The sequence below is a fragment of the Quercus suber genome, unplaced genomic scaffold (assembly GCF_002906115.3).
Source record: "Quercus suber isolate HL8 unplaced genomic scaffold, Cork oak 2.0 scaffold_224, whole genome shotgun sequence".
In the NCBI taxonomy this organism is placed as follows: Eukaryota; Viridiplantae; Streptophyta; class Magnoliopsida; order Fagales; family Fagaceae; genus Quercus; species Quercus suber.
The window spans coordinates 908704-934995 of record NW_027069682.1 but is presented as its reverse complement, the minus strand read 5'-3'; the positions used below and the strand labels follow the sequence as shown (position 1 = coordinate 934995).

At 32.7% G+C, this 26292-nt stretch overlaps 1 protein-coding gene across 2 annotated transcripts; it reads right to left on the bottom strand.

Moving 5' to 3' along the window:
* Window positions 1–6210: 6210 nt before the first annotated feature.
* On the bottom strand, window positions 6211–11278 carry LOC112007123 (phosphopantothenoylcysteine decarboxylase). 2 transcript variants are annotated; one of them, XM_065780086.1, is made up of 4 exons: window positions 11102–11278; window positions 9057–9872; window positions 8418–8765; window positions 6211–6735 (listed from the first exon to the last, which is right to left on the bottom strand). In XM_065780086.1, the coding sequence occupies exons 3-4, from the start codon at window positions 8760–8762 to the stop codon at window positions 6439–6441; spliced, it is 642 nt and encodes a 213-aa protein (XP_065636158.1). In that variant the 5' UTR covers window positions 8763–8765; window positions 9057–9872; window positions 11102–11278; the 3' UTR covers window positions 6211–6438. The 2 variants fall into 2 exon arrangements, with proteins under 2 accessions (XP_065636158.1, XP_065636157.1); XM_065780085.1 differs by lacking the exon at window positions 9057–9872 and having other exon boundaries at window positions 11102–11277.
* Between the last annotated feature and the right edge of the window lie 15014 nt (window positions 11279–26292).

Sequence of the window (26292 nt, the reverse complement as noted above, 5' to 3'; positions counted from 1 at the left end):
ACAATGATAATGAAAATAACATAAAGAGAAACTGAATAATACTTCTGAATTGTGTAAATTTAAGGAGATTCAAGCCATTGGTTGGCTAAACCTTATAATCGGTGCAGACCATCTCTAACTTGTCTCCCCCAGGATACAATAGCCCAACAAGTGTCGTATGGCTAGAAAAACCTCTGCACAAAGTGTTCAAGCCTAAAACTCCACCAGAAAGAACACCCTTCCTTGCTAAGGACCTCTCTATTTTTTTAGTGTATATTGCAGTAACTTGGATTGGGTTTGAATCAGTCTATTTATAAGCTCAATGTGCCTCATGAAATTGCTACCCAAATTAATCTGATTAATTAGATCCATTATTCTGATGTAGTGGGCTTTACAAGATTAATTGTTGGATATTAATCTGATGGGCTAGAGTTATACATTAATGGTGATAAGGAGTTTCTAAAGAATGAAAAGGCCCAAACAGATAGTCCATTAAGTGGGTTAATGGCTCTTCATTTTCCATTAAAAAAAATTGAGTATTAATTCGGGCTATTTACTCACCAACGGATATGGTAATTATTCTGAATGGGCTGTCAAGTAGAAGGATCCAAGAGGCTAATTCATTTCCATTTTTGACACCTCCACCGCCCCCTTGCACACGTATCTAACCCAATATCTAAGACAATTCGTGTTAGCCCATTAATCAGCATAATTAAAAAAAAAATAAAATAGTCTTTCTCCTTTTCAATGTGAGATTAAACATTTTCACTAACTCTCTTCCATATTCACTCCCACATCTTTACATTTATGTTATAACATTTATTCATTTTAATTATTTAATATTAAAATGCTTCAACAATCCCCCACTCATTTTAATATTAAATTTTAGTTAAAAAGATATTACCAGGCAAAGATGGGTCACTATGCATCATGAAGGTGTGCTCTGCATTGAACCATCACTTAGTAAAATAGCGATCTCAACTCCAGAGTCGTAGTGGTCTCTGACTTGAACTAGGACTGCTTTAGGGAAATTAAGCGTCACTGCTTACACATAACAACATAGGTGTTGGCATGAGCTTTTATAGCCAACACTTTACGGCCGTGTGCTGATCCTAGTTTCATGAGTATGTTTGAGATTAAGTTCAAATATCATAAGTGAAATTTTGTCAAAGGTGCTCCTATAATTCTGACACCCCACTCATATGAGCTATAAATTTTATTAAGAGTTTTTTTACTCAACCTCTCCACATTACAGGATTAATGCACTTACATCGTAGGGATGCATAATTAAAAAATTATTTACAAAATAAATAATTAAAAGAATAAATACTGCATTTCTTATGACCATCATATGATTTGTTTTTCCCATTGAACCCAATTCTCAGGAACTTTAGTACTTGAGTTGGGTATCCTCATACATGGCTCATGATTCTATGGACTTTGGTCTCGTCTCCTTCAATGTATTCTAGACCTTATCTTTTGCCAAGGCCTTAGTAAATGGATCTACAAGATTATCATTAGATTTAATATAATCCACAGTTATGATGTCACTACTCAAATAAGATCGCATGGTACTGTGCTTTCTTCTTATAGGTCTGGATTTACCGTTATAATAATGGTTTTTAACTCTACCAATTGCAGCAGTGCTATCACAATGAATTAATATAAGTGGAATTGGCTTTTCCCAAAGTGGAATTTCATATAACAAATCTTTAAGCCAATTTGTCTCTTCACTAGCTGAAGCTAATGCTATTAATTCAACTTCCATTGTTGAATTAACAATTATTGTTTGTTTTTTAGACTTCCAACAAATAGCACCACTACCTAAGGTAAAAATATAACCAGTGATAGAGAGAGAATCACCTGACAAAATATTCCAATCGGCATCACTAAAAGCTTCAATCATAGCAGGGTACTTTTTATAAAATAAGCCATAGTTTTTGGAACTAATTATATATCTCAATATTTTCTCAACATAATGTGATTGATCAAGAAATATCCCATCACATGTTTTTGTAATTTTCATGCCCAAAATAAAATTAGCCTCACCAAGATCTTTCATATCAAAATGGCTTTTAAGCATATTTTTTGTCTCATTTATAACATGTATATTTGAGCCAAAAATCAGCATATTATCCACATAGTGGCTAATAATAACATGTAAATTATTTCATGATTTAAAATAAATACATTTATCACATTCATTTGATTTATAACCATTCTCAATTATACAGGAATCAAACTTTCCATGCCACTGTTTTGGTGCTTGTTTTAAGCCATATAGGGATTTAGTTAGCTTACATACCTTGCTTTCTTGTCCAGGCTCTGCAAAGCCTTCGGGTTGATCCATATAAATCTCTTCATCTAGGTCCCCATTTAGAAAAGCAATTTTTACATCCATTTGATGAATTTTCGAATAAAAAATTACAACAATAGCAATTAACGGTCTAATAGATGTAATTCTTGTTACTAGAGAAAATGTATCAAAGAAATCAAGATCAGGTTTTTGTTTAAAGCCTTTTGCAACAAGTGTAGCTTTAAACTTATCTATTGATCCATTCGGTTTCAAATTTTTTCTAAGGACCCATTTACAACCTATGGTCTTACAACCCGGTGGAAGATCTACTAATTTCCAAGTTCTATTAGAAATTAGAGATTCCATCTCATCATTTACAACCTCTTTCCAAAATATAGCATCATGTGATGTTATAGCCTCTTTTAAATTTTGGGGATTTTCCTCAATGTTAAAAACATAATAATCATGACCAAAATCATTTTCAACTCTAGCTCTTTTACTCCTTCTAGGTTCCATTTCAAAATTTTCTTGATTTTGTAAATGTGAATTAGAAGAACTAGGTTATGACAAAATATTTTCTTCACTCCCACTATTTTTCAATTTAAAAGGAAATTTTTCTTCATGAAAAATTGCATCACCAGATTCAAAAATTATTTTGTTTTCAAGATCAAAAAATCTATAGCCTGCACTATTAATCGTATAACCAAGAAAAGTACAGGTAGTAGCCCTTATACATAATTTAGGTATTTTAGGGTTAGTTAGCCTTACATAAGCAAGACAACCTCATACTTTCAAATATCCTAAATTTGGCTTATGTCCTTTCCACATCTCAAAAATTGTGGTATGTGACTTTTTATGTGGCACTCTATTCAAAACATGACTTACAATTAAAATAGCTTCACTCCAAAAATGTAAAGGTGCACTAGATTCAATTAACATGGCATTTGTTAACTCAATTAAAGTTCTATTTTTTTCTTTCAGCCATACCACTAGAAGCAGGTGAATATGGTGCAATAGTTTCATAGATAATTCGCAAAGACTGAACAAATGATTTGAATACACTTGATTCATACTCACGGCCTCTATCACTTCTTATTCTTTTTATTTTTCTACCAAATTGATTTTCAACTTCTTTTAAAAAAATCTTGAAACTTTTCAAAAGCATCACTTTTATTTTTCAATAAATAAACAGTTGTATATTTTGAGAAATCATCAATAAAAGTGATAATATATCTATTTTCCCCATGAGTTAAAATTCCCTCAAATTCACATAAATCAAAGTGAATTAACTTAAGCAATTCGGTATTTCTTACAACACTTTTATGAAACCTTTTTGTAATCTTAGCTTGACTACAAGTTTCACATTTTTCAAAATCTTTTGACAGTCTTGAAATTAATCATAAACTACTCATGATTCCCACATATCTACTACTTATATGATACAAACGAGCATGCCAAAAATTAATAGAATAAAGCATATAAATTGAACTGGTAGATGCTTTATTATTCTCAACATTCAATTTAAACATTCTATCACAAGCATAACCCTTGCACCATATTGATGTATAAAAGGCTCTTCGGTTATATTGGCCTACGGGACAAATTCAAGATCTATTAAATTGATCTTGTGAAGGGAGTCATTGGTTCTTATTGTAATTTTTATTTGGGTTTCCCCTTTTTTGACGTCGGCTAATTCATTTCCATTTTTAACATCTCCACCCTTCATCTCCCTATTGCGCATGTATCTAGCCCAATATCTGAGACAGTTCATGTTAGCCCATTAATCACCACAATTAAAAAGAACAAAATAGTCTCTCTCCTTTTTAATGTGGGATTAAATATTTTCACTAACTCCTCATCTTCCCTAATCACTCCCACATCTTTACATTTATGTTATAACATTTATTCATTTTAATTATTTAATATTAAAATGACAACACAAATCAATACAACCAAAGTCATAACATGAATCAATTTCTAAATTTGTAATATTTAATCTAAATAATGAAATGAAACCATTTCAAATAAAGAGAATCTAGCGAGTTAAAGTTGTTATTTGCCATTGTTTGTTTTAGCCAATCATTCAAAGAAATACTTTGTAAGCTATCTGACGCTACAAAGTATATCTTTGAAAACTCAACCATATGAATATATGATTCATTGATAATTAAAGCATTATTACTACTTACTAGAGTATTATAGGTTCATTTTGGTCTAGCAGACCAACACAAAAGGAAGATAAAGCTCGAATAACACAAGGCTCAATTGTAACCCATAAACGATGGACTAACTTCACTGTTCAATTTTTTTCTCTTTTATATGCAAATCTGGGAGATTCTAGCCTTTTGCCCCTATTGAGCAAAATATTTGGCAATATGTCCCTGTTTTCAAACTATATAAGGGCGTGCCCCTATTTTGATACTCGACCACCCAATAATCGAGTTATTTAAATAACTCAACAATAAAGAAGCCGAGTTTTTGGCAAGTTCTTGCCACAGTGGCTATCCAACGTGGCTTTTTTGGGCAATATAATATTCCCACATAACTGTTTATAACTCGGCAATAGGGAAACTGAGTTATATGCAGAATAAATTGCAATTTTGAATGTAACATCTCCAAAACAGTTTGTCTCCCTCCCTCAGTCTAATCAGTAGCCACCCTTAATCCGTTCTATCTCCCACCCTCAATCCGTTCTGTCTCCCACCCTCAATCCGTTTAGAGTAGACAAAGCCAAGTTCGCATCTTCAAGTTCTCTTATTTCTACCTTTAGGCCGAAGCTCAACACAAACCCACACCCAAACCCACACCCAAAACTCTCACCATAACCCTTACCATAGCCGAAGGTCAACCCAATCCATCTTCAAAGTTAAAGGATTAGAAACGTATTAAGGTAATTTGTAAATGTTGAGTTCAATTTTTTTCCCTTTGCATTTAATCTGAGTTTAGTGTGGCTTGTGCATGTACTCTAATTTGAGTGTGGCTCTAAATAGTAGCTCTTATCTACCCTATAAAAATTAAGGTGTGCACCCCATATGTCTTACAAGCTGCCACGTGTAATATTGAGAGATATTTAACATAAAATAATTAATTAAATTTTTTTTAAAAGTAATATCTATTTGACTATTTTGCATTGTTTTAAAAAAAAAAAAAAAAAAAAAAAATGGTTCTTTTTTTAGTGGAAGTTAGTCTACAACATTAAATGTAGCATACTTGTCAAATTATCACTTGACAAGATTGGTACTCAATTTTTTTTTTTTTTTTTTTGCTAAACTGATTGGTACTCATACTTGTCAACTTTAAACATGTCTTAACTCATAAGACATTTGTCAATAATATTTTTTTAAGTTTGAGAAATTATGACTTTTTTTAAGGAACAAACATACATGTATATACACAAAAGAGAAAATAATATTCTAACACTAGACCACACGACAAATTTCATTAAAAAATCATAATAATTCTTAAAGAATGATAAAATAAATTATACTACATGTAAATTATTATTAAGAAATGGTGCTATAAGTTAAAACTCTAAAAAAAATAGAGCTTCTTTTAATACACAATTTTTTTTTTTTTTGGACTCATTAATTGTTGGCTGAGAAAAATAGGTTGTTCCTTTTTGTTTGTTTTTAAAATTTTGCCTTTTCTACTGCCCAAAATTTTTTTTGCCTTTTCATCGTTTCTTTCCTCTTTCCACACGTTAAAACAACACTAGAAGCCAAAGCGCACGCCCTAGGTAAGCATTTATTAGGACACAGCAACACCATACACGTTTACAAGTTAGGTTTGGGAGGAATTGAAAATGACACAACTATTCACCGGCCACTATAACACAATGAATACAACTCCTTCAAAAATAAAGGATTCAATTTCTTAAACCCATATATAACTTTCTGAGGAAAACACCAATCATCTTAAGAAAGTTCATATCCTAGTGAGGCAGAAAGAATTGAAATGCATACATTAATCATGGTGTTAAGAATAATTAGCATATTCAAAATGTACATAGTACATACAATATGCCCACATAAAGAGACCAAATGCAAGAAAAAAACAACAATGCACCTGATACAAACATAGGACCACAACAAATCAGCATGTTAATCATACCAAGTCAACCAACCCTTCCCTTGTCCCTAAAAAATCCAGCTTTACAACACTTGTTAATGAATATTACTGCTGCCACCTTGTTGAATCTTCGACTCCACAAAAAGCCTAACTGTTGAGTAGATTAGAGAAGGTTCAGCCATTGCACCGTTGCCATAATCCCCACATGCCAGCCTCTTTGTGACGGGTGGGATGAGAGAGATTCCAAGCTCGTCAATTGACATGAGATGTCGTTCCGTGAAAGGATTGTTCCACATGAATGTGTTCATTGCAGGTGCAACAAAGAGTGGCTTGTTGTAATCCCATGCTCGCACAATGCAAGTCAGTAAATTGTCACACAATCCTCCAGCAATCTACAATAAGAGCATAGTACATGCATTAAAACATATTCAGAAATTGAGTAAGATTATGCTCTTGATTATTTCAAATCATATGACAAACAAAATACATAGCTAAAAAGGAAGTAGAGAAAAGCCAAATAGCACCACAGAAAATGGGGAATGTCTCTCACAGTCACACCCTCTACTACTTCAACATACATCCGCACATCCACATTTGTGTGATTGTGTGTCAGTAAAATTAATATTATACCACAATCAACCATAAGTATGCTCCTTCCCTTTATTTTTTCTTGGAAACAGGGGCCTACACAAATTCCCAACATTATTCATTGCTTGGGAAAGAATTGAGAACTTTTCTATGAATTGGGCTAATGACACTTCCTCCTCAAATGAGAATGGGTGGAGGGTGAGTCATTAAACTCTAGCTCAGTTCAAGCTCAAGTGTCACTTTCTCTTCCTTTAATAATGGAATGGAGGGTGAGGTCATATGGGTTCAAGATTTACTAGATACATGTGCAACTTACAAAAAAAAAAAAAGGCCAGGGATCATGGGTTCAAAACCTACTGGGTGTATATGTAACTTGACAATTAAAAGAAAAGTGAGAACTTATACTTGCCATCCTCACTTTATACGTACATGAGCTGAATGCCATGTCCCATTTCACTAGGTTGCTTTGATAAAGTCACAGGATAGACACTCACCAGATGAATAGTAACACAAAACTTTGCATTGAGATCTTTTAGACCTAGATTTAAATTATTTAGAAGAATCTTGTATACATCCTATAAGTATCGAGTATCTTCTTTCTTTAATAGATATCTTTATTACTTCACCAAAATGAAAAAGACAATGTGGAAAGTAACTGAGTCCCACATTCATGAGTCTAGGTCAATAGTCACTGCATAGTCTGCATTCCTAGACTACCAAGAATCAGCAAAGACAACAAGACGAGCATTATTTATCGCACTCTAGTACCTTTGCATGACTGCAGAAAAAAGGCCTACAACAGAGTTAGGGTAACCTGTTAGTTCACAGCGCTAAAAAGGGATTCTGTACACACAAAAGGTTTACAATTCAATGCACACACGATATAACCTGACAAACAGAATTACTCCCAACGAGAACTGAAGCAGGCATAATGAAACAGTACTTTTTTGTATCCCATAGCAAAAAATAATTTTAATGTGCTTATTTAATATAAATTTCAGACTCTCAAGACATGCTAATACATCAATTTCTAAAACTCCTTTTGTGAAGCAATAGAAGGCATTCTAGTTTGTCAATGCCACCCATTCAAAAAATGCATTTATGTATCAACTCAATCAGAAAATCAATGAAATAACTAATTTTCAATGAGTGCTCTGAATGGCCCAAAATGAATGACTTGGCCTAGTTGCACTGATGAACCAGAGATTGCTAATCCATTTGGTTCCTTCAAATAATATATTAGTAAGAAAAGGAAACACTTTCTCTTTTCCTTTAATGCACTGTTTTCAAGAACCAAATTGAGGAGTCAGGTACAAGTTTCCAAATTTTGTGGAAATCAAGAGTTTTTTTTTTTTTTTTTTTTTTTTTTTTGAGTAATGTTTGCTGTTTCCAGTAACATAAACTCACCTCTATCATCCTGTTGCCACTTGGTAAAATTTCAAAGTAAGATGGAAATTTTTTTTCTGAAATTTCTCAAATATATTACCTTGCCAAGTGTGTTGGCTGATAATGGAGCAATAACCATGATATCAGCCCATCGGCGCAGCTCAATATGAAGCACGCTGTCGCCAATTTTGTTCCAACTAGACCATTCATCCTCGTCAGTGTAAAGAACTACACCCTTAGGAAGTGCCGCCCTATCTATGAAATGTAAAGATGCCCTTGTGGCGACTGCTCTTACTTCTGCCCATTCTGAGAAACAATGGCAAAGATTCCCGAACTTTATGGCAGCTACACTTCCACTAGCAGCAAGTAGAATCCGTGGCTTCCTGGAAGCAGCATTGACTTGTGTTTGCTCCCTTTCTGCACTTGCAGATTCTGAGTATTCCATAACCTACACAAGGGATTCCAACAACATTCTTATCCAATATTCATATGGTATCTCAACATATAAGCCCACAGCAAATTGACTTGTATCAAACATTCAACTTAAATTGGTCATAATTTAAAGTACCGCAATAATTTGCAAAAGTAATTATCAAGAAGAGAGAACCTTCTGTCAGGGGCTGGTGTAAAGAGCCTTCTTTACGCCACCAATGAATAAACGCCACATCATATTTCTATTGAAAACCCAATACACTCCCAACACACACAATTATAACTCAATCTCAAACATGTATCAAACCTGAAGAACTAAACAGCTCCAACGCCTAAACCCATTCCGTCTCCTCTCCTTATACCACGAGACCTCCACCCCGCCACTGAAGCTGCTGCACACGTCAGTCAGGAGCTGGTGCTGCCGCACTGGAGCTCCACCTCATTGTTCAAGGTTTACCCCTTTTTCTTGATTCTTCTCTGTTTCTTACTTAATGGGTCTTCATTATTTTGATTCTTTTGGCTCTATACTTGTTGTTAACATTATGGGTTTGTCTTTTTCTCATCTGGGTATTGATTTGTTATTGATTTTCTCTTCTAAACATTGATTTCTTATGTGGGTGTATATTTGTTATCAATTTGTGATTGTTCTTTTTGTTTACTTCAGGGCTTGTTTTTCTACCTACGATGCTGGTTTGGCAATATGGTTCTTGATTTTGAGCGATTCTTGGTCATATATTGACTACTTGTTCTTGTTTTGACATGAATGTATTATATGAGCGTGTTATCTAGAATAGTAGGGGGAAAATTTGAGTCTTTCTTTCCTATTCTATGGCTTTTCTATTTTCTGTTGTGGGTGTTTTATTTGCTTTATGTTGCTTGGTATATAGCACACAAAGCAAATATAAGATTGTGAGGAGAGGAAAGGAGGAGGTGAAATGGGTTTATTAGATGTTGAAGCCGTTTATTCTTCAGGTCTGATACATCTTTGAGGATTTTGAGTTTAATTGAGTTATAATTACGTGTGCTGGAGTGTATTGGATTTTCAATAGAAATATGAGGTGGCATTTATTCATTGGTGGCCTAAAAAAGGCTCTTTACACCAGCTCCTGACCGAAGGTTCTCTCTATCAAGAAATACATTCCAAAAAATTTCATTAAAATTACAGCTAGAAGTCAAATTCAAGTCACTAAAATTTTGTACCAAACATGAACAGATCAATTGCACATAAAGAGCAACAAAATGTGCATGTGTGCGTGTGTGCACCAGTATGTATTTGCATAAAAAGTGAATTAATGGTGAAAGAAAGCAACAAGTGATCTCCCATTTCACTGCTCTATGGAGTATAAATATTCATTACAACAAAACAAATGGTAAGACTGTAGAAGAAAGTTGAAGGTTTTCAATTCAATGGTTTTGCTGAAAGCTGCTCTTAAGCAGAATACACGAAAATAATAACAATTGCTCTAGAAGCAACCGTCCATGCAAAGCTATCTTAAGATTTTAAATCTTTGAACAAGCTAATTGAAATTAAATCAATAAAATATACACCTTCGCAAGCTACACATTCTTTGCCCCACGAAGATTATACTCTTACGCGAATACATATGACAGGCTCATGCAACAGATAAAGAAAAAGAATAAGAATGAACAAGAATATAATAGTAGAATTTTCATCCACAACCATGTTCCCCTAAACTACAAAACTAAACAAATAAGCACTTTGTCCACTAAAGTTAGGATTTCCATCAAATTTAACTGAAAATTCAAATTTCTAATACACGCGTTCCATCCCATTAAATTTGACAGAAATTCTCTAGCCCGGGGTAAAATACTTAGTACTGACAGTTAAGGGCGGACATGGCTCGATTTTGAAATTTAGGGAAACATTGCATGCACTATAACTATAGTTAATAGGAGAAACCACAAATTAACCCAAAATTTAACAAGAATTCGAAGATATATGTACAAACAAAGAATATAAATCAGCACGAAAGAGCTCGAATGCTGAGAGTAAAAATCAAAGCTAAAATCATCAGACATGCTAACACAACATACAAAATCTTCCACTGTTTTCAAACACCAATTCTAGGAGGTTTTCCAAAACCTTATGGAATCCGAAAACAACAAGGAACTCAAGTAAACAACTGATATGCCATAGATCAACCCATTTAGCGTTTTTTTAAAGTTATAACATCATTCAAACTCCATATAATACATATAATCTCGAACTTATACGAGAATTAAAGTGAAATTTGCTCAGCTACCGAATAGATCAAACATTTGAATTTCTCAGAAAAATGAAAAGAATTAAAAAAAAAAAAATTGTGTGTGAATAGGTTTTAAGACACTTACCTAGTACTTTTGAATTCCTCCGAGGGTTTTTCTCTGAGAAACTCAAACTTGTTTGTGTTTTTCTTTTCAGTTCAAACTCTAATTGCAGCTGCTTAAAACGGTACCGTGTTGTGTGACTTTCTCTGACTTCTGAGACAAACCTTTTTCTTCAATCTTTCCCCCCAAATTAAGAGACGCACATGGCCCCATTAAACGCGCCGTTTTGTTGGAAGGCCTCTTGAGCTAGGCCCTTTGGAAGATTTTAGCGTGTGTTTGGTTCTAAATTAAAAAATCACATAATTTAACTATTCAGCTTATTTTTACTATTATTCATAAGTTTTATTATATTTTTTTATACTATTTATAGATTCTACTGTACTATTTCAGCTAATTTTTATACTTATTTACAGTATTTTCAGTAAAAAAATTTATTTCAGTAAAATAAGCAGATTTTAAATAAACCCTTAAAAGAGATTTTTTAAAACCCAAAACTTTGTTTTACCATTACAATTCATTGTAGGTTTTTTACAAACTTCATTTTAAACTCAAAACGCAAATTTTCAAGTCATTCTTTTGGGGTGTGTTTTTTGCTTTTAGGCTTTTGGAACCTTTGGGCTTATATTTGTATTTCATGAACTTTGTTATAAAGGAAAATAGCTACGTAACATGTTACTTTTTTTTCTTTTCTTTTTTTGAGAAAAATGTAACATGTTACTTTGTCATACTAATCATATAAATAAATAATAGTAATAATATATAATAAATGTTACAAATGTACAATAATAATTCATATAAATTAAATAATAAATAATAGCACATTTTTTTCTTTGTTTGAAAGAATTACTAAATTATTATGTATGGTTAATATTATACTAAATAGTTACAATACTACACATATATATAGGGTCGGCCCTTCCACTAGGCCAATTAGGCCATTGCCTAAGGCCCCCAACTAGGAAGGGGGCCCCAAAATTTTGGAAAATAAGGGAGTAGCGGGAAAAAAATGGAAAAGAAAGGGTAGTAGGAAAAAAAAAAGTTTGGCTTCCAAGTGAAACTCCAAAAAACTACTACATTCTTTTAACCAAAGAGCAAAGAATTCTAAAGAAAATCAATTGTCCCAAAAATAACATCATTAACCTCTAGATTATCCAAAATTCAACCAGAAAAAATAGTCTAAAATTATTACACACAACTTAAAACAAATTAAAAATCTAAAATCCCTAAAATTTACCCACAGTTGCTCTCTCTATCTCAACTCTACTTCTCTTTCGATCTCATTAAGGACCTAACTTGAGATATAGTTTTTTTTTTTTTTTTTTTTTGAGAGAGAGAAAAAGTTTCAGCCTATGACATCCACTCATGATGATAGCTCTTTATCATCAAACTAATATACCAATTAATTTTTGTGTAGACAAAAAGTGAACCTTAGATCTCTTATTCACTATTTCCCTCCTTAAAATATTTTTTTTTTTTCAATTTTCCTCAGTGCACTGTGAATTTTCACAAGTGCTTTTTGTTTTTGTTTCATTGTGGTGGACTTTTGTGGGCTGTGGCTGTTCTGTGGGCTTACTTTACTTATGGGCTTGTGAAGTTTTGTTTTGTTTTTTTTAATCTTGCGTTTTTAGCTTTTTTATATTGTGTTTTGTACTTTTGTTATTGGATCCGTTTAACTTTTACTTTGTATTAGTAGAATAGGAGTACTATACTATATACTATATGAGTAAACATTCAGTTAGGCACTAGCGTAAAACTAGTGTTTTATGCCATGATGGATCAAGGAGCTATCGAGATTTGTCAAGCACTAAATCTCGACAAATATGAATCTGTCGAGGTGCTGTCAAGAATCTGTCGATGGCAATAGTTCCTCGATGGATCGAGATTCTGTCGTGAATCTATCAACCAGATAGAAAGTTTCTCGATGGATCGAGAAGCTATCGAGAAGCTATTGAGACAAAGTCCAGAATGCTCGATGGATCGAATATCTAATAAGATCTGTTGAGAAAAGAAGTCCAAGGGGCTTGATAGATAGGAATATGTCGAGGATCTATCGAGAAGCTGTCAAGCTTGATAAAAAAGAGTTTTTCAAAGAGAGGAAAATACAAAGAGATGAATGCTAACAAGCAAGCTACTCAAACATAGATCCAATCAACATGTTAAGCTCTAAAAAATATCTCTCAACAAAAACAATGCAAAGCATTCATAGATCCAAAACACACACACACACACACAAAAAACAAGTTTAACCAATTTTATATTTCAAAAAACAAGTTATGACAGTTTAGTGAGCATTTAATAATACATGTATCCCTTGTGATGGCCAATTCACATTGTACCTACACATGCATCAAAAGTAGCAAATAATTTGTGTGTTGTGTGTGAAAACATAGCAAGAGTACATAAGTGTCTCATATTATGACGATTTGAGATATGAGAAAATCAATTTAACTCACACACAATCATAACTGCTTAATAGGGACTATCACCTTCGAGATACATCCTATAACTCCCATATCTCCTAGAAACACGCTTGCAACCATATTTAAAAGCATTTTGATTCTTTTTGCTTTTATATTCTTTGCATATATATATATATATATTTTCTTTTTCTTTTTGAGTATATCATGCATGGGCATATAAGAGAGAGAGAAGAAATACCCAATTATGTTAAGCCACAAACATCACAATTTTGCTATGCCAAAGCACAAAGATGTTATATATGATTGGCAGGTTTTAGTGGTGAGATGATTATTTATGCCTTTCTCTTAGGATTTTTTAGTCATTCTTGTCAAAAAGAATGATATGAGTGTTAAGTACAAAAGATTATTTAATCATCCTCATCACAAACACGAGTCACAAAGCTCACTTGCTTAGTTGTGCATAGAGATGCTCATCTAAGCTACAAAAGATACAAAGTTTATAAAATTTTGTTTCACTGGCCATCTAAGATACACAAGTACCAATGTACACGTACACACATTGTTTTTGTATTTTTTTTTCAATTCTTTTTTTTTTTTTTAAAAAAAATAAAGCAAAAACTGAAAATAAACAAACAAAAACATGTTTTAAAAAAAAAAAGCATAAAACTAGATTGACTCAAAAACAAGAAAAAAAACACACAAGTAATGCAAAAACCATAAGGGGAGAGACAAAAGTGACTAAATCACTTAGAGATTTTTCTTTCCACACCTTGGAAAAACATTTCCTTTGAGTGAACCTTTGATTTAGTGGTGAGGGAGAAGAGTTGAAATTGTTTAAGTTCAAAAGGAACATGAAGGCCTTAAGAAGATCTCTAAGAGGAGCAAAAGAGGATGGAAACTGATTCTGGTTTTTGGACGAGAGCAAACTATTGTTTTGTTGAGTGACTAACCACTTGTAGCAATTTGGACGAGTATGCCTTGAAGCTCCACAATGATGACAGAGATACGGCTTCTTTGGTTGGGACTTTTTGTTGTTAACCTTCTTAGTCCTAGGTTTCTAGTCTCTTTCATTTCAACCTTAGGGGTGCTCGTAGAATAGATTTGCCATTGTCTACATTTTCACTAGCTATATCAGTTTTACATTCATTGTTCTCAAAATTAACATTATTAGCAGGTAAGACAAGCATAGTAGTATTAGAAAAGGCAATATTAGGAAAAGAGAAACCATACCCCAAACTGATTCTATCAGAAGCAGATTTTTGAAAGCTAAGCATCTCATCGAGATTTGCACTAAAAGTCCTCTCCAGTTGAGCTCTAACCTGTAACAATTTTGCTTCAAGCTTCTTAGTCTTTTCAGCAAGGAAGTTGTTCTCGAACCACAAAGCTCCAATGCTTTGATTTGCTTCATCAACCTTCGTAGAGAGCTCCTTTCGATCTAGCTCCACATCACTCAGTTTCTTGGTGGCCAGCCTATAAAGTTTATCATGCTTCTCAGAAACCTTGTACAACTTAGCATAGGCTATATGGATATCATCTTGTTCATCCATTTTTCTCAAACTTAGACTTCACTAAATCCTCTTTTTCATCTACCTCTTTAACAATCCCTCAGTAGGATTCACTATGGCAATGAAGGCATTCAAGATTCCTTCGTCATCATTATCATCTGAATCATCTCCAGGGTCGGTGTCACTCAAGGTAGCAGCAAGGGCCTTGCTTTTTCCAATAGTCTTGAGATATGTTGGACATTCTTGTTTCATATGTCCAAAACCTTGACATCTGAAATACTTTGGTCTGGAGGGAACAGCATACTGACCGCCTTCCTTAGCATCCTTCTTTCCTCTGTCTTGGCTCTTGAAATGAGAAGAATTGGATTGCTTTTGGTCCTTGTCAAATCCTTTTGCATTGGCATTCTTCATAAACTTCTTGGATTTCCTGGTGATGTAGGATTTCATCTTGCATTCTTTATCATTAGAAGACTCATCGGTCTCATTGCTTTTGGCCTTCAGTGCCATGCTCTTACTTTTGCTCAATTTCCTTATTCTAGTTAAACCTAATTCATAGGTCTGCAAGTTGCCAACTAGCTCTATCAAAGGAATTTTCTCAATGTCCTTTGTTTCTTCAACAACAGTGATTGTAGCATGGAATCTCTCAAGCAAAGATCTAAGCACCTTTCTCACAGCCTTGGGTTCGGGTATAGTTTCTTTAAGATTAAAGGTAAAGTTAAGTATGTCTTTTAGCTTGGTATAGAACTCGTCAAACCACTCATCCTCCTCCATCTTAATCTCTTCAAATCTCATGGTAAGCCTTTGAAGGTTTGAATCCTTTATAGCCTTAGTCCCTTCATAGATTGTCTGGAGGATAGTTATGCTTCCTTAGTAGTTTCAGTAGATGATATCTTCTTGAAATCCTTATTGGTGACTGTAATAAATAAAGCATTCAATGCTTTGCTGTTAAAGCTTTCTGCTTTGATCTTGGCATCATCCTAATCAGTCGATGCTTCCTTTGGCTTAGTCCAGCCAATCTACATAGCTTGCTACACCTTCTCATCTAAAGACTGCAAGAAAGCTCTTATGTATACTTTCTAGTATGCATAGTTAGTGCCATCAAGTAAAGGAGTGCAAATAAGGGTTTGTTCTCTATCCATGACAAACAAGGGTCAATGGATTACACAATAAAGATTAACCCTAATCAGAGTGTGCCTGCTCTGATACCACTTGATATGCCAAGAATGTATTGTCCCCTTTGGTAAATTATTCAATTAATTAGCTAAGTGAATTAATTAGATTCAATTACATGCAATAAGAGTGGTAGCACAAACAAATCACCAACTAAGATAAATGCAGTGGAAAGTAAATTTGACACAGATAATTTGTTTACGAATAGGAAAAAACTCCAAAGCAAAACCCCACCAGGTGAATTTAAGGTCACCACTCTTGAGAATTTACTATTATCAAAACAAGCGGTTATAAGTAAAAGGAATCCCAATACCTAATACCAACCTACATTTGAACATTTACCCCAATACCCAATTGGACTTGTAAGTAGTGACAATCTCTCCTTTCAATGCACGACTCCCAGTATATGATTAACTAATTGATGCACATATCCAAGTACTTGACTAACACACCAACTTGAGGAAGATGTTGGCTGCAAATTTCTTCAGTTCATCCAACGATGAAGATCAAGAAACTCCTTGGTTACAAAACCCTTGGCGCAAAGACGCAGCAGCTTCTACAAGGAATATGATGAACTAGGACAAATTCTTCTCCGGTCATAATTTACATGCACAATCAATTTGCATTGAGTTGCATCACTTTGCATCACCTTTCACGGCCCTTAAAATAATCCTTATATATGTCTAGAGTTGTGAGAAAAGAAACCTTACAAAAATACAAATGGATATGCATGAAATTAGATTTGAAAATCTGAATTTCGTAATTCTCGATAGATACAGCTTCTGTCGAGCTATTGTCGAGCATTAGCATTAAACCTCGATGGATATGGATCTGTCGAGATATCTATCGAGCTTTAATGAATAGCACTTCTTTACTTGTTTCTTAGACAAATTTGCATGGCTTTAATACTAAACTTGAACTCTTGTTCCGTGAAGTACTAAACTCATCCTAGACCTACCCAATTACAATTAAAGTGCATTTTGTCAAAGAATTAACCAATTTACATAACATATGTCTCTAACAATATCCACATATGTCTTAACAATTAGGACCATATATACACAAAATAAAGTATTTGTTTTAATGGAGTCAATTTCACATTGAAGTTAGGATGGTCATAGGACCCCTCTGACCTAGAAAAGAAATAATTATTATATATAAATTTTAAAAATTTTATGAATTTTTTACCTTAAAAAAAATTTGTGACCAGCTTTAATTTCTTTAGGCCCAACATAATTAAACTTTGGACAAAATTTGACAACAAATTTAGTTGTAGACTTGGTTGTAGACTAAGGCTATAACTCCACTTAATTTTTTTTTTTTATTGGATGTGAATTTTGACAAATCTACAATTGGATTACATTTTCTTCTTACATCCTTCATGCTTCAAAATTTCAATAAGATAAAAAAATCAATAGCTATGTCATCAGTTAAATGTTTAAATTTCGAGTTTTTGTAGTCTAAAATTACACATAAAAAATTAGTTTATAAATGAATAGTAAATAACATCTGATTAGTATGAAATTTGATATAATGTTTTTTTAAAAACATAAAAACATGCAATTCAACATGTTTATTTTTAAAATATATAGATATGTGAATTTGTTTAGTGAGAATTGTAGCTTTATGCTAAATTTGTAGTTAAAATTTGTCCTTAAACTTTGGTCCTCTTAATAATATATTAGCCCCTTATAAACAAAAAGGAAAAGCTCAACAAAAAAATTATAAAACTAAAATTTTGAAAAAGATGTAGCTGACAACATTGATAGCGAGATTATCATGTAATGATTTCAAGATTTTATATATTTGCATTTTATTTATTTATTTATTATCAATCTATGAAGTTTCTATTTTTATTAAATTTTATATAATTTAAATTTCATAAAAATAAAAAATACAAGTTTTAGAACCGCGACTGACGTCGCCTCCTGACCTTCTAACTTCTTCTCTTTCTTTTACTTCTTTCTTAAGTTTTTTTTTCTACCTACTGCCTCACTTTTTGCTCTTTCCCCTCTTTTCCTTATTTAATCCGTCTGTGAATCTCAATACAAATTTTGAAACTTGTGGTCAGTGACTCGGTGATGGAAGGGTAAAAGACAAGGCTTTACGTTCAGTTTTCACCCATTCAAATGGTCACCGACTCACGTGGCCTGTGGTGCTTTTTTTTTTTTTTTCCCTTTAACTGGGTAATTGTACCATTCTGATCTTTAGAATTTTTTTTAAAAAAAGGTACAATATAGTATATATAGCAATTTCACAAAAAAATATTTTTAAAAATAATTTCTAAATCACTATTTTTACGACAATTTTTAAACACTTTTCTATATATAAATATTATATTATAATAAACTACACATATTGTACTAGTACAATAATATTAACTTAAAAAAAATTGTATTCTTATTATTGATATTGTTATTAATATAGAATTAACGATAATTCCAAAACATACTAGTATTAACCGGTCCACCAAAATATATTTTTTCATGGCTAAACCAATATGGCATCTAGTATGAAATTAACTCCCCTGATTTATTTACCTGAGTAGGTGGATAATGAATGACTCACTCACTCACTATATATCATATATGGATATTACCAAGTTGTCATGTTTCAAATACCATCCAAGAAAATAGTCAATAAAAAGGCCAACAAATAAATTATTAAATAAAAAAGTAATAATGTTCATGGATGCATTTAAATTATAAATTAGTGAGAAACCATGCATTGCATTGAAAAGTTCAACACAAGATTTCTTAATTTTTTTTTATCTAAATATGAAATTTGTTTTTATATAAATTATAGATTATTGTTTTTTTAAGAGATAATTTTTCATTTATGACATCTAGTACTTCTGATGATTGCTCTTTATAAACAAATCAAGACACCAATTGGTTTTAATATAAATGGAAAGCGAGCTTTAAAATTTCTTATTCGATGACAAGCAACTTTACCAATTGAACTAATAAAAACCCAAATTATAGATTATATACTAATACAATTTACAATGACTTTTCACATTAAACAGGGAGCACACTCCCATTGGAACAATATATTTATTGCAAAAGTAAAAGTATTGCAATAGTTGCATATAATTAGCACAATTAGACTTGGGAATAAAAAATGATAGGCCAAAAATGTATTGACTCCTTTGGTAAATAATCAATTAATTATCCAAGTTAATTAATTAAGTCAATTTAACATGCAATAGCGTGGTAGCACAAACAAATCACTAAATAAGTAAATGCAGCGGAAAATAAATTTGACATAAGTGATTTGTTTACGAATGGGGAAAACCACCGAGATAAAACCCCACTGGGTGAATTTAAGGTCACAACTCCCGGGAATCCACTATTATCAAAACAAGCGGTTACAAGTAAAAGGAATCCCATTACCTAATACCAACCTACAATTGAACCCTTACCCCAATATCCAATTGGACTTGTATTGTAGTGGCAATCTATCAATTCAATGCACAACTCCCAGTATGTGACTAACTAATGATGCACGGATCCCAGTATGTGACTAACACACCAACTTGAGAAAGATTGTTGACTGCAAATCAATTTCTGCTTCCGGTCACAATATGCATGGATTATTCTTTTGCAATGCATTGTATCATTTGTGACGGCTTTTAAAATAATCCTTATATATGTCTAGGGTTGTGAGAAAAGAAACCCTACACAAATACTTAAGGATATGCGTGTAATCAGATCTAGAAAACCTGATTTCGCAATTCTTGACAGATACAACTTGTGTTGAGCTTCTGCCAAGCTTGAACATTAGATTTCGCGATAGAAGTCTTTCTGTCGAGACTGCTGTCGAATTTTAATGAACATCACTTTATTCACTTATTTCTTGATCAGACTTGCATGGTTTCAATACTAAACTTGAACACTTGTTTCTTAAAGTACTAAACCCGTCCTAGATCTACCCAATTACAAGTAAAGTGTGTTTTGTCAAAAGATTAACCAATTACATCAAATATGTCCCTAACAAAAAACAAAGCACAATTATAGCTGGTATAATATTTTTGAATGAGTTTAGAACAAAACTTAAGTTACAATAATTAAATTGCTATTTTATAAACAAGAACCACAAAAATAATTTAGAAGTTTTAGCTAGAAAGAAACAAAATGGAAACTATGAATTTTTTTCAAGAATCCCACCCAAGTTGCTTTTTTATTTTTTTGAAAGACACGGTAATACTTAGGGGTGGCAATTCGTGTTCAAATGTCGAATTCATGTTGTGTCAACTTATGAGTATCCGACTGTATAAGTCAACACTAACCTGACATGTTTATTAAACCGGTTAAGATTCCTCAATCCTAATACGACTTATTTATTAAACGGGTCAATCAAGTTGACCTATTTATCAAATTTTATCAAAATGAAAAAATAAAAAAATAGTATTAACCAAATTGAATTATGAAAAATAAAAAAATATTTTTAATATAAAATTTAGAACTGATGAGTAACTGCATCACAAATAATAATTCAAAATTAAGGAATATCTCAATATCACAAATAATCAATCATAATATGTCAAAGAAAATAAAACATAACAAATAATAAGTTTATATACCTAGGATTTGAAGGGTATATTGGTAAATTGTTATTTAATTAAACAGGTTAGACATATCAAACGGTTTCCATGGATTAGACATTAATTCAACCCATTTATTAAATGGGTCAGTCATGTTTACTCGAATAAAATACTAACTCGTTAAGCCTTAACACATAACCTGTTAATTTCATGTCATATCGTGTCACAGGTTGTGTCTAATTTTGTCACCCCTAGTAATACCCATAATGGTCTTCTACGAATAATCAATACTCCGTACACATAAAAAAAAAAAAAAAAAAAAAAAAAAAAAAAAAAAAAAAAAAAAAAAAAAAAAAAAACTTCTTAATTGAACCGGAATTCTTTTAATATAAAAAATTGAATGATAAGTATAAGAAATAACTGATTAAGCATATACTAAATAAGTTGCAATTAATAAAAGAAAAGTATATGTTATGAACATTCACAGTGATGGTGTTAGAATTTTAGCTTTTAAAAATACAAAGAGTTATTTTTTATTTATTTTACTATCTCTCTTTACAATATACATAGTATCAAAAGTTTTATTTTAGCATACAACACATTAAAATAATATAACATCAAAGAAATTAACGTTTTCTAAAAAATGAGTCATTTATTATATATATTTTTGGAAAACTATTTCATTTTCCTTTGTTTGGTAATGTCCTTAAAAATGAAATAGAGTTTTTTTTTTTTTTTTTTAAATAATTTCTATATTGCCTCTTAACTTTCTTTATTTAGAGTGGCGTGAAATAAAATTGTTTTCTAGAAATTTTAGTGAAAAATGATTTCTAAAAAATAAGTTATATTTTTAATAGTATTACGAACGTGTAAAACATTGAGCTATGTAGTACAAGCACGTTTATTAGCCAACTTTTATTATTATAACAACATTACTTATGCTAATATACGATTAAAATAAATAATACTCAAAATTTCTATTAAATTCCTAGAGATCTTTGATTATTAAGAGTAGTTTTTCTAAACTTTTTGAAATAGTACATTTAAGGTTAAAAACTTAAAATGTTGTTTTCCTACGTGACACGAAGAGAATGAAAAAATAACAAAGAGTAATGTTAGGTCCATAAATTATTTTACAATATTTTCACAATCTATTGATGTGGGTGGTTTTCACTAGTTCTCATTTGAGCCCGCTACTAAATTTTTTTTTTTTTTCTTACTAAGCTACTCACCACATCAATAATTTATAAAAAAGTTTGTGTTTTTAGCATTTTTCAACAAAAAGTCAAATATTTTGGTTGTTAGTTGGGCGACATTAGCCATGAGTTTCACAATAAAATACATGTATCCACTCACATTAATGAAATCCATGCACCCACCTGCATGTAATACCGCATCCGCACCGTGAAAGAGTTGATTAGGTAGAGCTAATAATTTCTCACTAAATTTGAAGGAGCCCATTGCCCATTTATAGTAAGGGTTTGTTTGAGATTTTTTTTTTTTTTTCTTACTAAGCTACTCACCACATCAATAATTTATAAAAAAGTTTGTGTTTTTAGCATTTTTCAACAAAAAGTCAAATATTTTGGTTGTTAGTTGGGCGACATTAGCCATGAGTTTCACAATAAAATACATGTATCCACTCACATTAATGAAATCCATGCACCCACCTGCATGTAATACCGCATCCGCACCGTGAAAGAGTTGATTAGGTAGAGCTAATAATTTCTCACTAAATTTGAAGGAGCCCATTGCCCATTTATAGTAAGGGTTTGTTTGAGATTTGTTTATTTTGTTGAAATTGAAATTTTTTTTGGTAAAAGTATTATAGATAAAGGTAAAAATTAGCTGAAATAGTATAAGGAGATTTATGAATAGTACTAAAAAATGTAATGAAATCCATAAATAATAATAAAATTAAACTGAATAATAAAATAAATTGACAAAATTAATCATATCAAATAAATACTTAAAAGCTAGGGCCACCGGGGATGCTATTAAATACAGCTTTAATGCCGCCATTACTCCTTAGCTGAATAAATAAATAAAAGCCATAAAAATAAAAGTAAGCTACGTAGCTAGCTTATCGCCCACTCGAAAAGTCTATGTACTTGCAATTTTTCATGGTCGTTAGGAGCCGTGGTGAAGTAATAACTTATTCGTACCTCTTTTTCATAAAAATGTAAAGCTACGTACTTACAGCTAATTAAGCTACGTACTTACAGCTAATTAAGTTGGTGGGCTTAATTGTAAGTTTTAATTAGTTTAATTAGTAAAAATTTTGATAGTTGTATAAGAGATTTAGGATTAAATTTTTACTTACACCAAAAATTAATTGGTGTCTTAATTTGATAATAAAGAACTATTATCAGGAGCGGACGTTATAAATTAAAATTCTCTTTAAAAGAAATGTTGGTGAGATTAATTTGGATTTGGTGGAATATCTAAATTGCAACTATCGCTTTTTTTTTTTCTCTCACAATTTTTTTTTAATACCTCACTTTTAAAATAAATAAATAAATTAGATTTTTTATTTAATAATTGAGATTGAAAGTTACTTTTTTTCACTTTCAATGTCAACCATTCAAAGCTATTGCAACTATCCCTTTTTTTTTTCTCTCACAAATTTTTTTAATATCTTACTTTTTAATAAATTTTTTTGGTTTTTATTTATTTAATGATTGAGATTGAATGTTACTTTTTCTCTGCTCTCAATGTCAACCATCCAAAACTATTGTGTTAGGTATAATAGTTTCTTAATTCAAGCTGGTGATATATAATTATATGAGAAATACTATGTTTACAATATTTTCACAACAAATCATAGGTGACAGGTTGTTACTGATTGTTATTTTTGGGGCAAAAAAGTAATATCAGTAGTATGTTCAAATTTGAACCAATAACAACTAACCACCTATGATTTGTTGTAAAAATGTTGTGAAAATATTGTGAACATAGCATATTGTATGATTAGCAGCTTTTAACAAGAAGATGATGTAGACGTGCATATGGTGCAACTAGATTGACTAAAATAGCGGCATGATTGAATAAAGATGCATTTTATTAACAAATTCTTTAAGGGGCATTCATTTAGGAAATACTTTTTAAAAATTTTTCATAGAAAAGTAAAGGAGCAACCAATTTTTTCGACAATTTTTTTTATAAAAGTGATATCAAAACTAAGACAAACAATGCGAATGTGCGGAACATGATAATAAGCTAATAACAGAATTGATAGACAATCTAAGCCAAATATAAACACATCCACAACAATAAATATAAGGTAAAGATAAAGGGAAGAACGATGCAAACACACAGACAACACACAATGTGTTATCGAAGAGGAAACCGAAGTCCTCGGCATAAAACCTCTCCGCCGCCCTCCAAGCGGTGATAAAATCCACTAAAGAATGTAGTTGGGATACATGAACAGCAGAAGACCCTCCAAGCCTAATCTATCCAGGTACCTAAGCCCTCTAAGCTTCTTGCTCCAACGAGGTTATGCCGAACCTATTTCTTCTTTAACTTCCCGGATTCCGCTACTTGACCATAGCATCAACCAATGTATATTGCTTCCTTCCAAATGCTTCTCTCAATACCAAATAAACTTTCTCACAGACGTGGGTGTGGTGAGATAAGGATTTGGTAAAAGACCTCTCAAGGGTATGACAATGGAGAGGAAGAGAGTAGAGGAATTTGTAGAGTTTCTAAGATGAAGATTGGGGATGGGGTAATCTTGTTTTTCTCTAAGGTTTTCTCTCACAAAATTCTCTCCGAAAGCTCTCTACATTTAGTGGGTATAAGGGTCTATATATAGTGAGGTGATATGAGAGTACGAAGAGACAGATTTTTGCCAAACAGGGTAAATTGGCAGCTTGGTCTCGCGGCTTGTCCAAGTCGCGAAATCAAGTCGCGACGTAACGGCCTGGCCAGCCTGGAACTTTTGTCCTGTAGTGCAACAGCTGGCGTGACCCTTTAGCTTCCCTGCATGCATCTCACGTGCCTGAAGTTGGCGACTTGCAGCCGCGAGCCACTCGCGAGTCCTAGTCGCGAAGCTCTGCTTCTTTGCACATACTTGTGCTTTTCTTCACAACTTCTCACATACTACCCTTACAATAATCCCACCTAAATACAGGGTTACTAAGTACTTAAATTACAAGCAAATTGGCACGGAATAAAGCCAAGAAGATGGTTGATAAATTTCAACCTTACAATCTCCCCCTTTGGCTATTCAGTGACAAAACCCTAAAACAAACTCTAGACTTAACGCGTAAGTTGGGAACAATTGGAAAACTTACTCACACCTAACTCTAGAATCTGCGAAGCTTTAGTACCATAAGAACAAGTAATCCCTGAAACACAACAACACAATAAGTTCATTGTATACAGAAACTTGTAATGCATATGGAGCAAGCACAATGCGATCATGCACAATGGAATAAAGCAATAAACCATGGCAAGACCAAAACAGGTAATCACTATAGCCATTCACACTTGGAATGAACATCCAGACATTCAAGACAATAAACACAAGGTAAATTGCTTGAATGACCAACACTCAACTAATGCACAGTACATGAAGTATGTGCATCTAGGAACAATCCTACAACGAGCACAAGAGTGACAGTACTTAGAAGAAAATGCAAGACATTTAGTTGGAAGTACTGATTTAACAAAGCACAAAGGCTGCATAAAGCATAGCACAAACCACAAAGGCCTATAAACGTGCATAAACAAACCCTTCAAACTTACATAAGCAACATGGGTACAAATCAAAAACATAAAAAAAAAAAAAACTGAAGCTGGAAAACATCATACTATATAAATGCTGAAATAAACAACTACCACCACAGTATTTTGAGTTATCAAAGTTTTATATATAAAAAAAACAAGTGAAGAAGAAATGATGAAGAAATCTCCCCCTCAAGAGCTGCCCCAAAAGTTATCCCCCCTTTTTGACACGAATGGCCAAAAGGTCAGTGCTGCAATTTTGTGAAAATGCCATCAACTTGAGCTGCCAAGACATCAATTTGGTCTTGCACAGCGGCCAATCTCTTTGACTGCTTTCTTTGCTCATCACTGAGGGTCTTCTCCACTTCCTCAAGATGTTTGTGGAGGTTATCAAAGAACATTTTCAACTTGTCAGGCTGAAGAGCAGACTGTGGTTGTGTAGTGCTTGGTTGCTGTGAAGTATGGATGGCATGGACAGGTGAATCTGGCTCAGGAGTAGAAGAAGTAGCAGAAAATATATGTGCACTCTTTGGAGTTTTGGATGAATGACTCCTGCTAGCTTGTAGAGTGAACATAGAGATTGGTCGAGGATAAGCAATCATGTTCCCAATTGAGGGAGGAGTAACACCTTCTCTTAGAACGAACTTCATAATAAGACTACAGAATGGAAGGCACCCTCGTGCTACTGTTCGGGTTGCTGTCTTTCTTATGATGTGAAAAATATGGGCACAGATGTCAATGGTGGTGCTTGTGATGAGATCACATAGAAATTGTGCCCTTCCAAGGTTTATATACACCGTGTTGGTCAATGGATAGAGGTTTGAAAACATGATCAGCTTCAAT

Coding starts and splice junctions, on each gene's coding strand:
- LOC112007123 (XM_065780086.1), bottom strand. CDS start 8,762: ATGGAATACTCAGAATCTGCAAGTGCAGAAAGGGAGCAAACACAAGTC. Junction 6,736..8,417: donor CAGCCAACACACTTGGCAAG/GTAATATATTTG, acceptor CTCTTATTGTAG/ATTGCTGGAGGATTGTGTGA.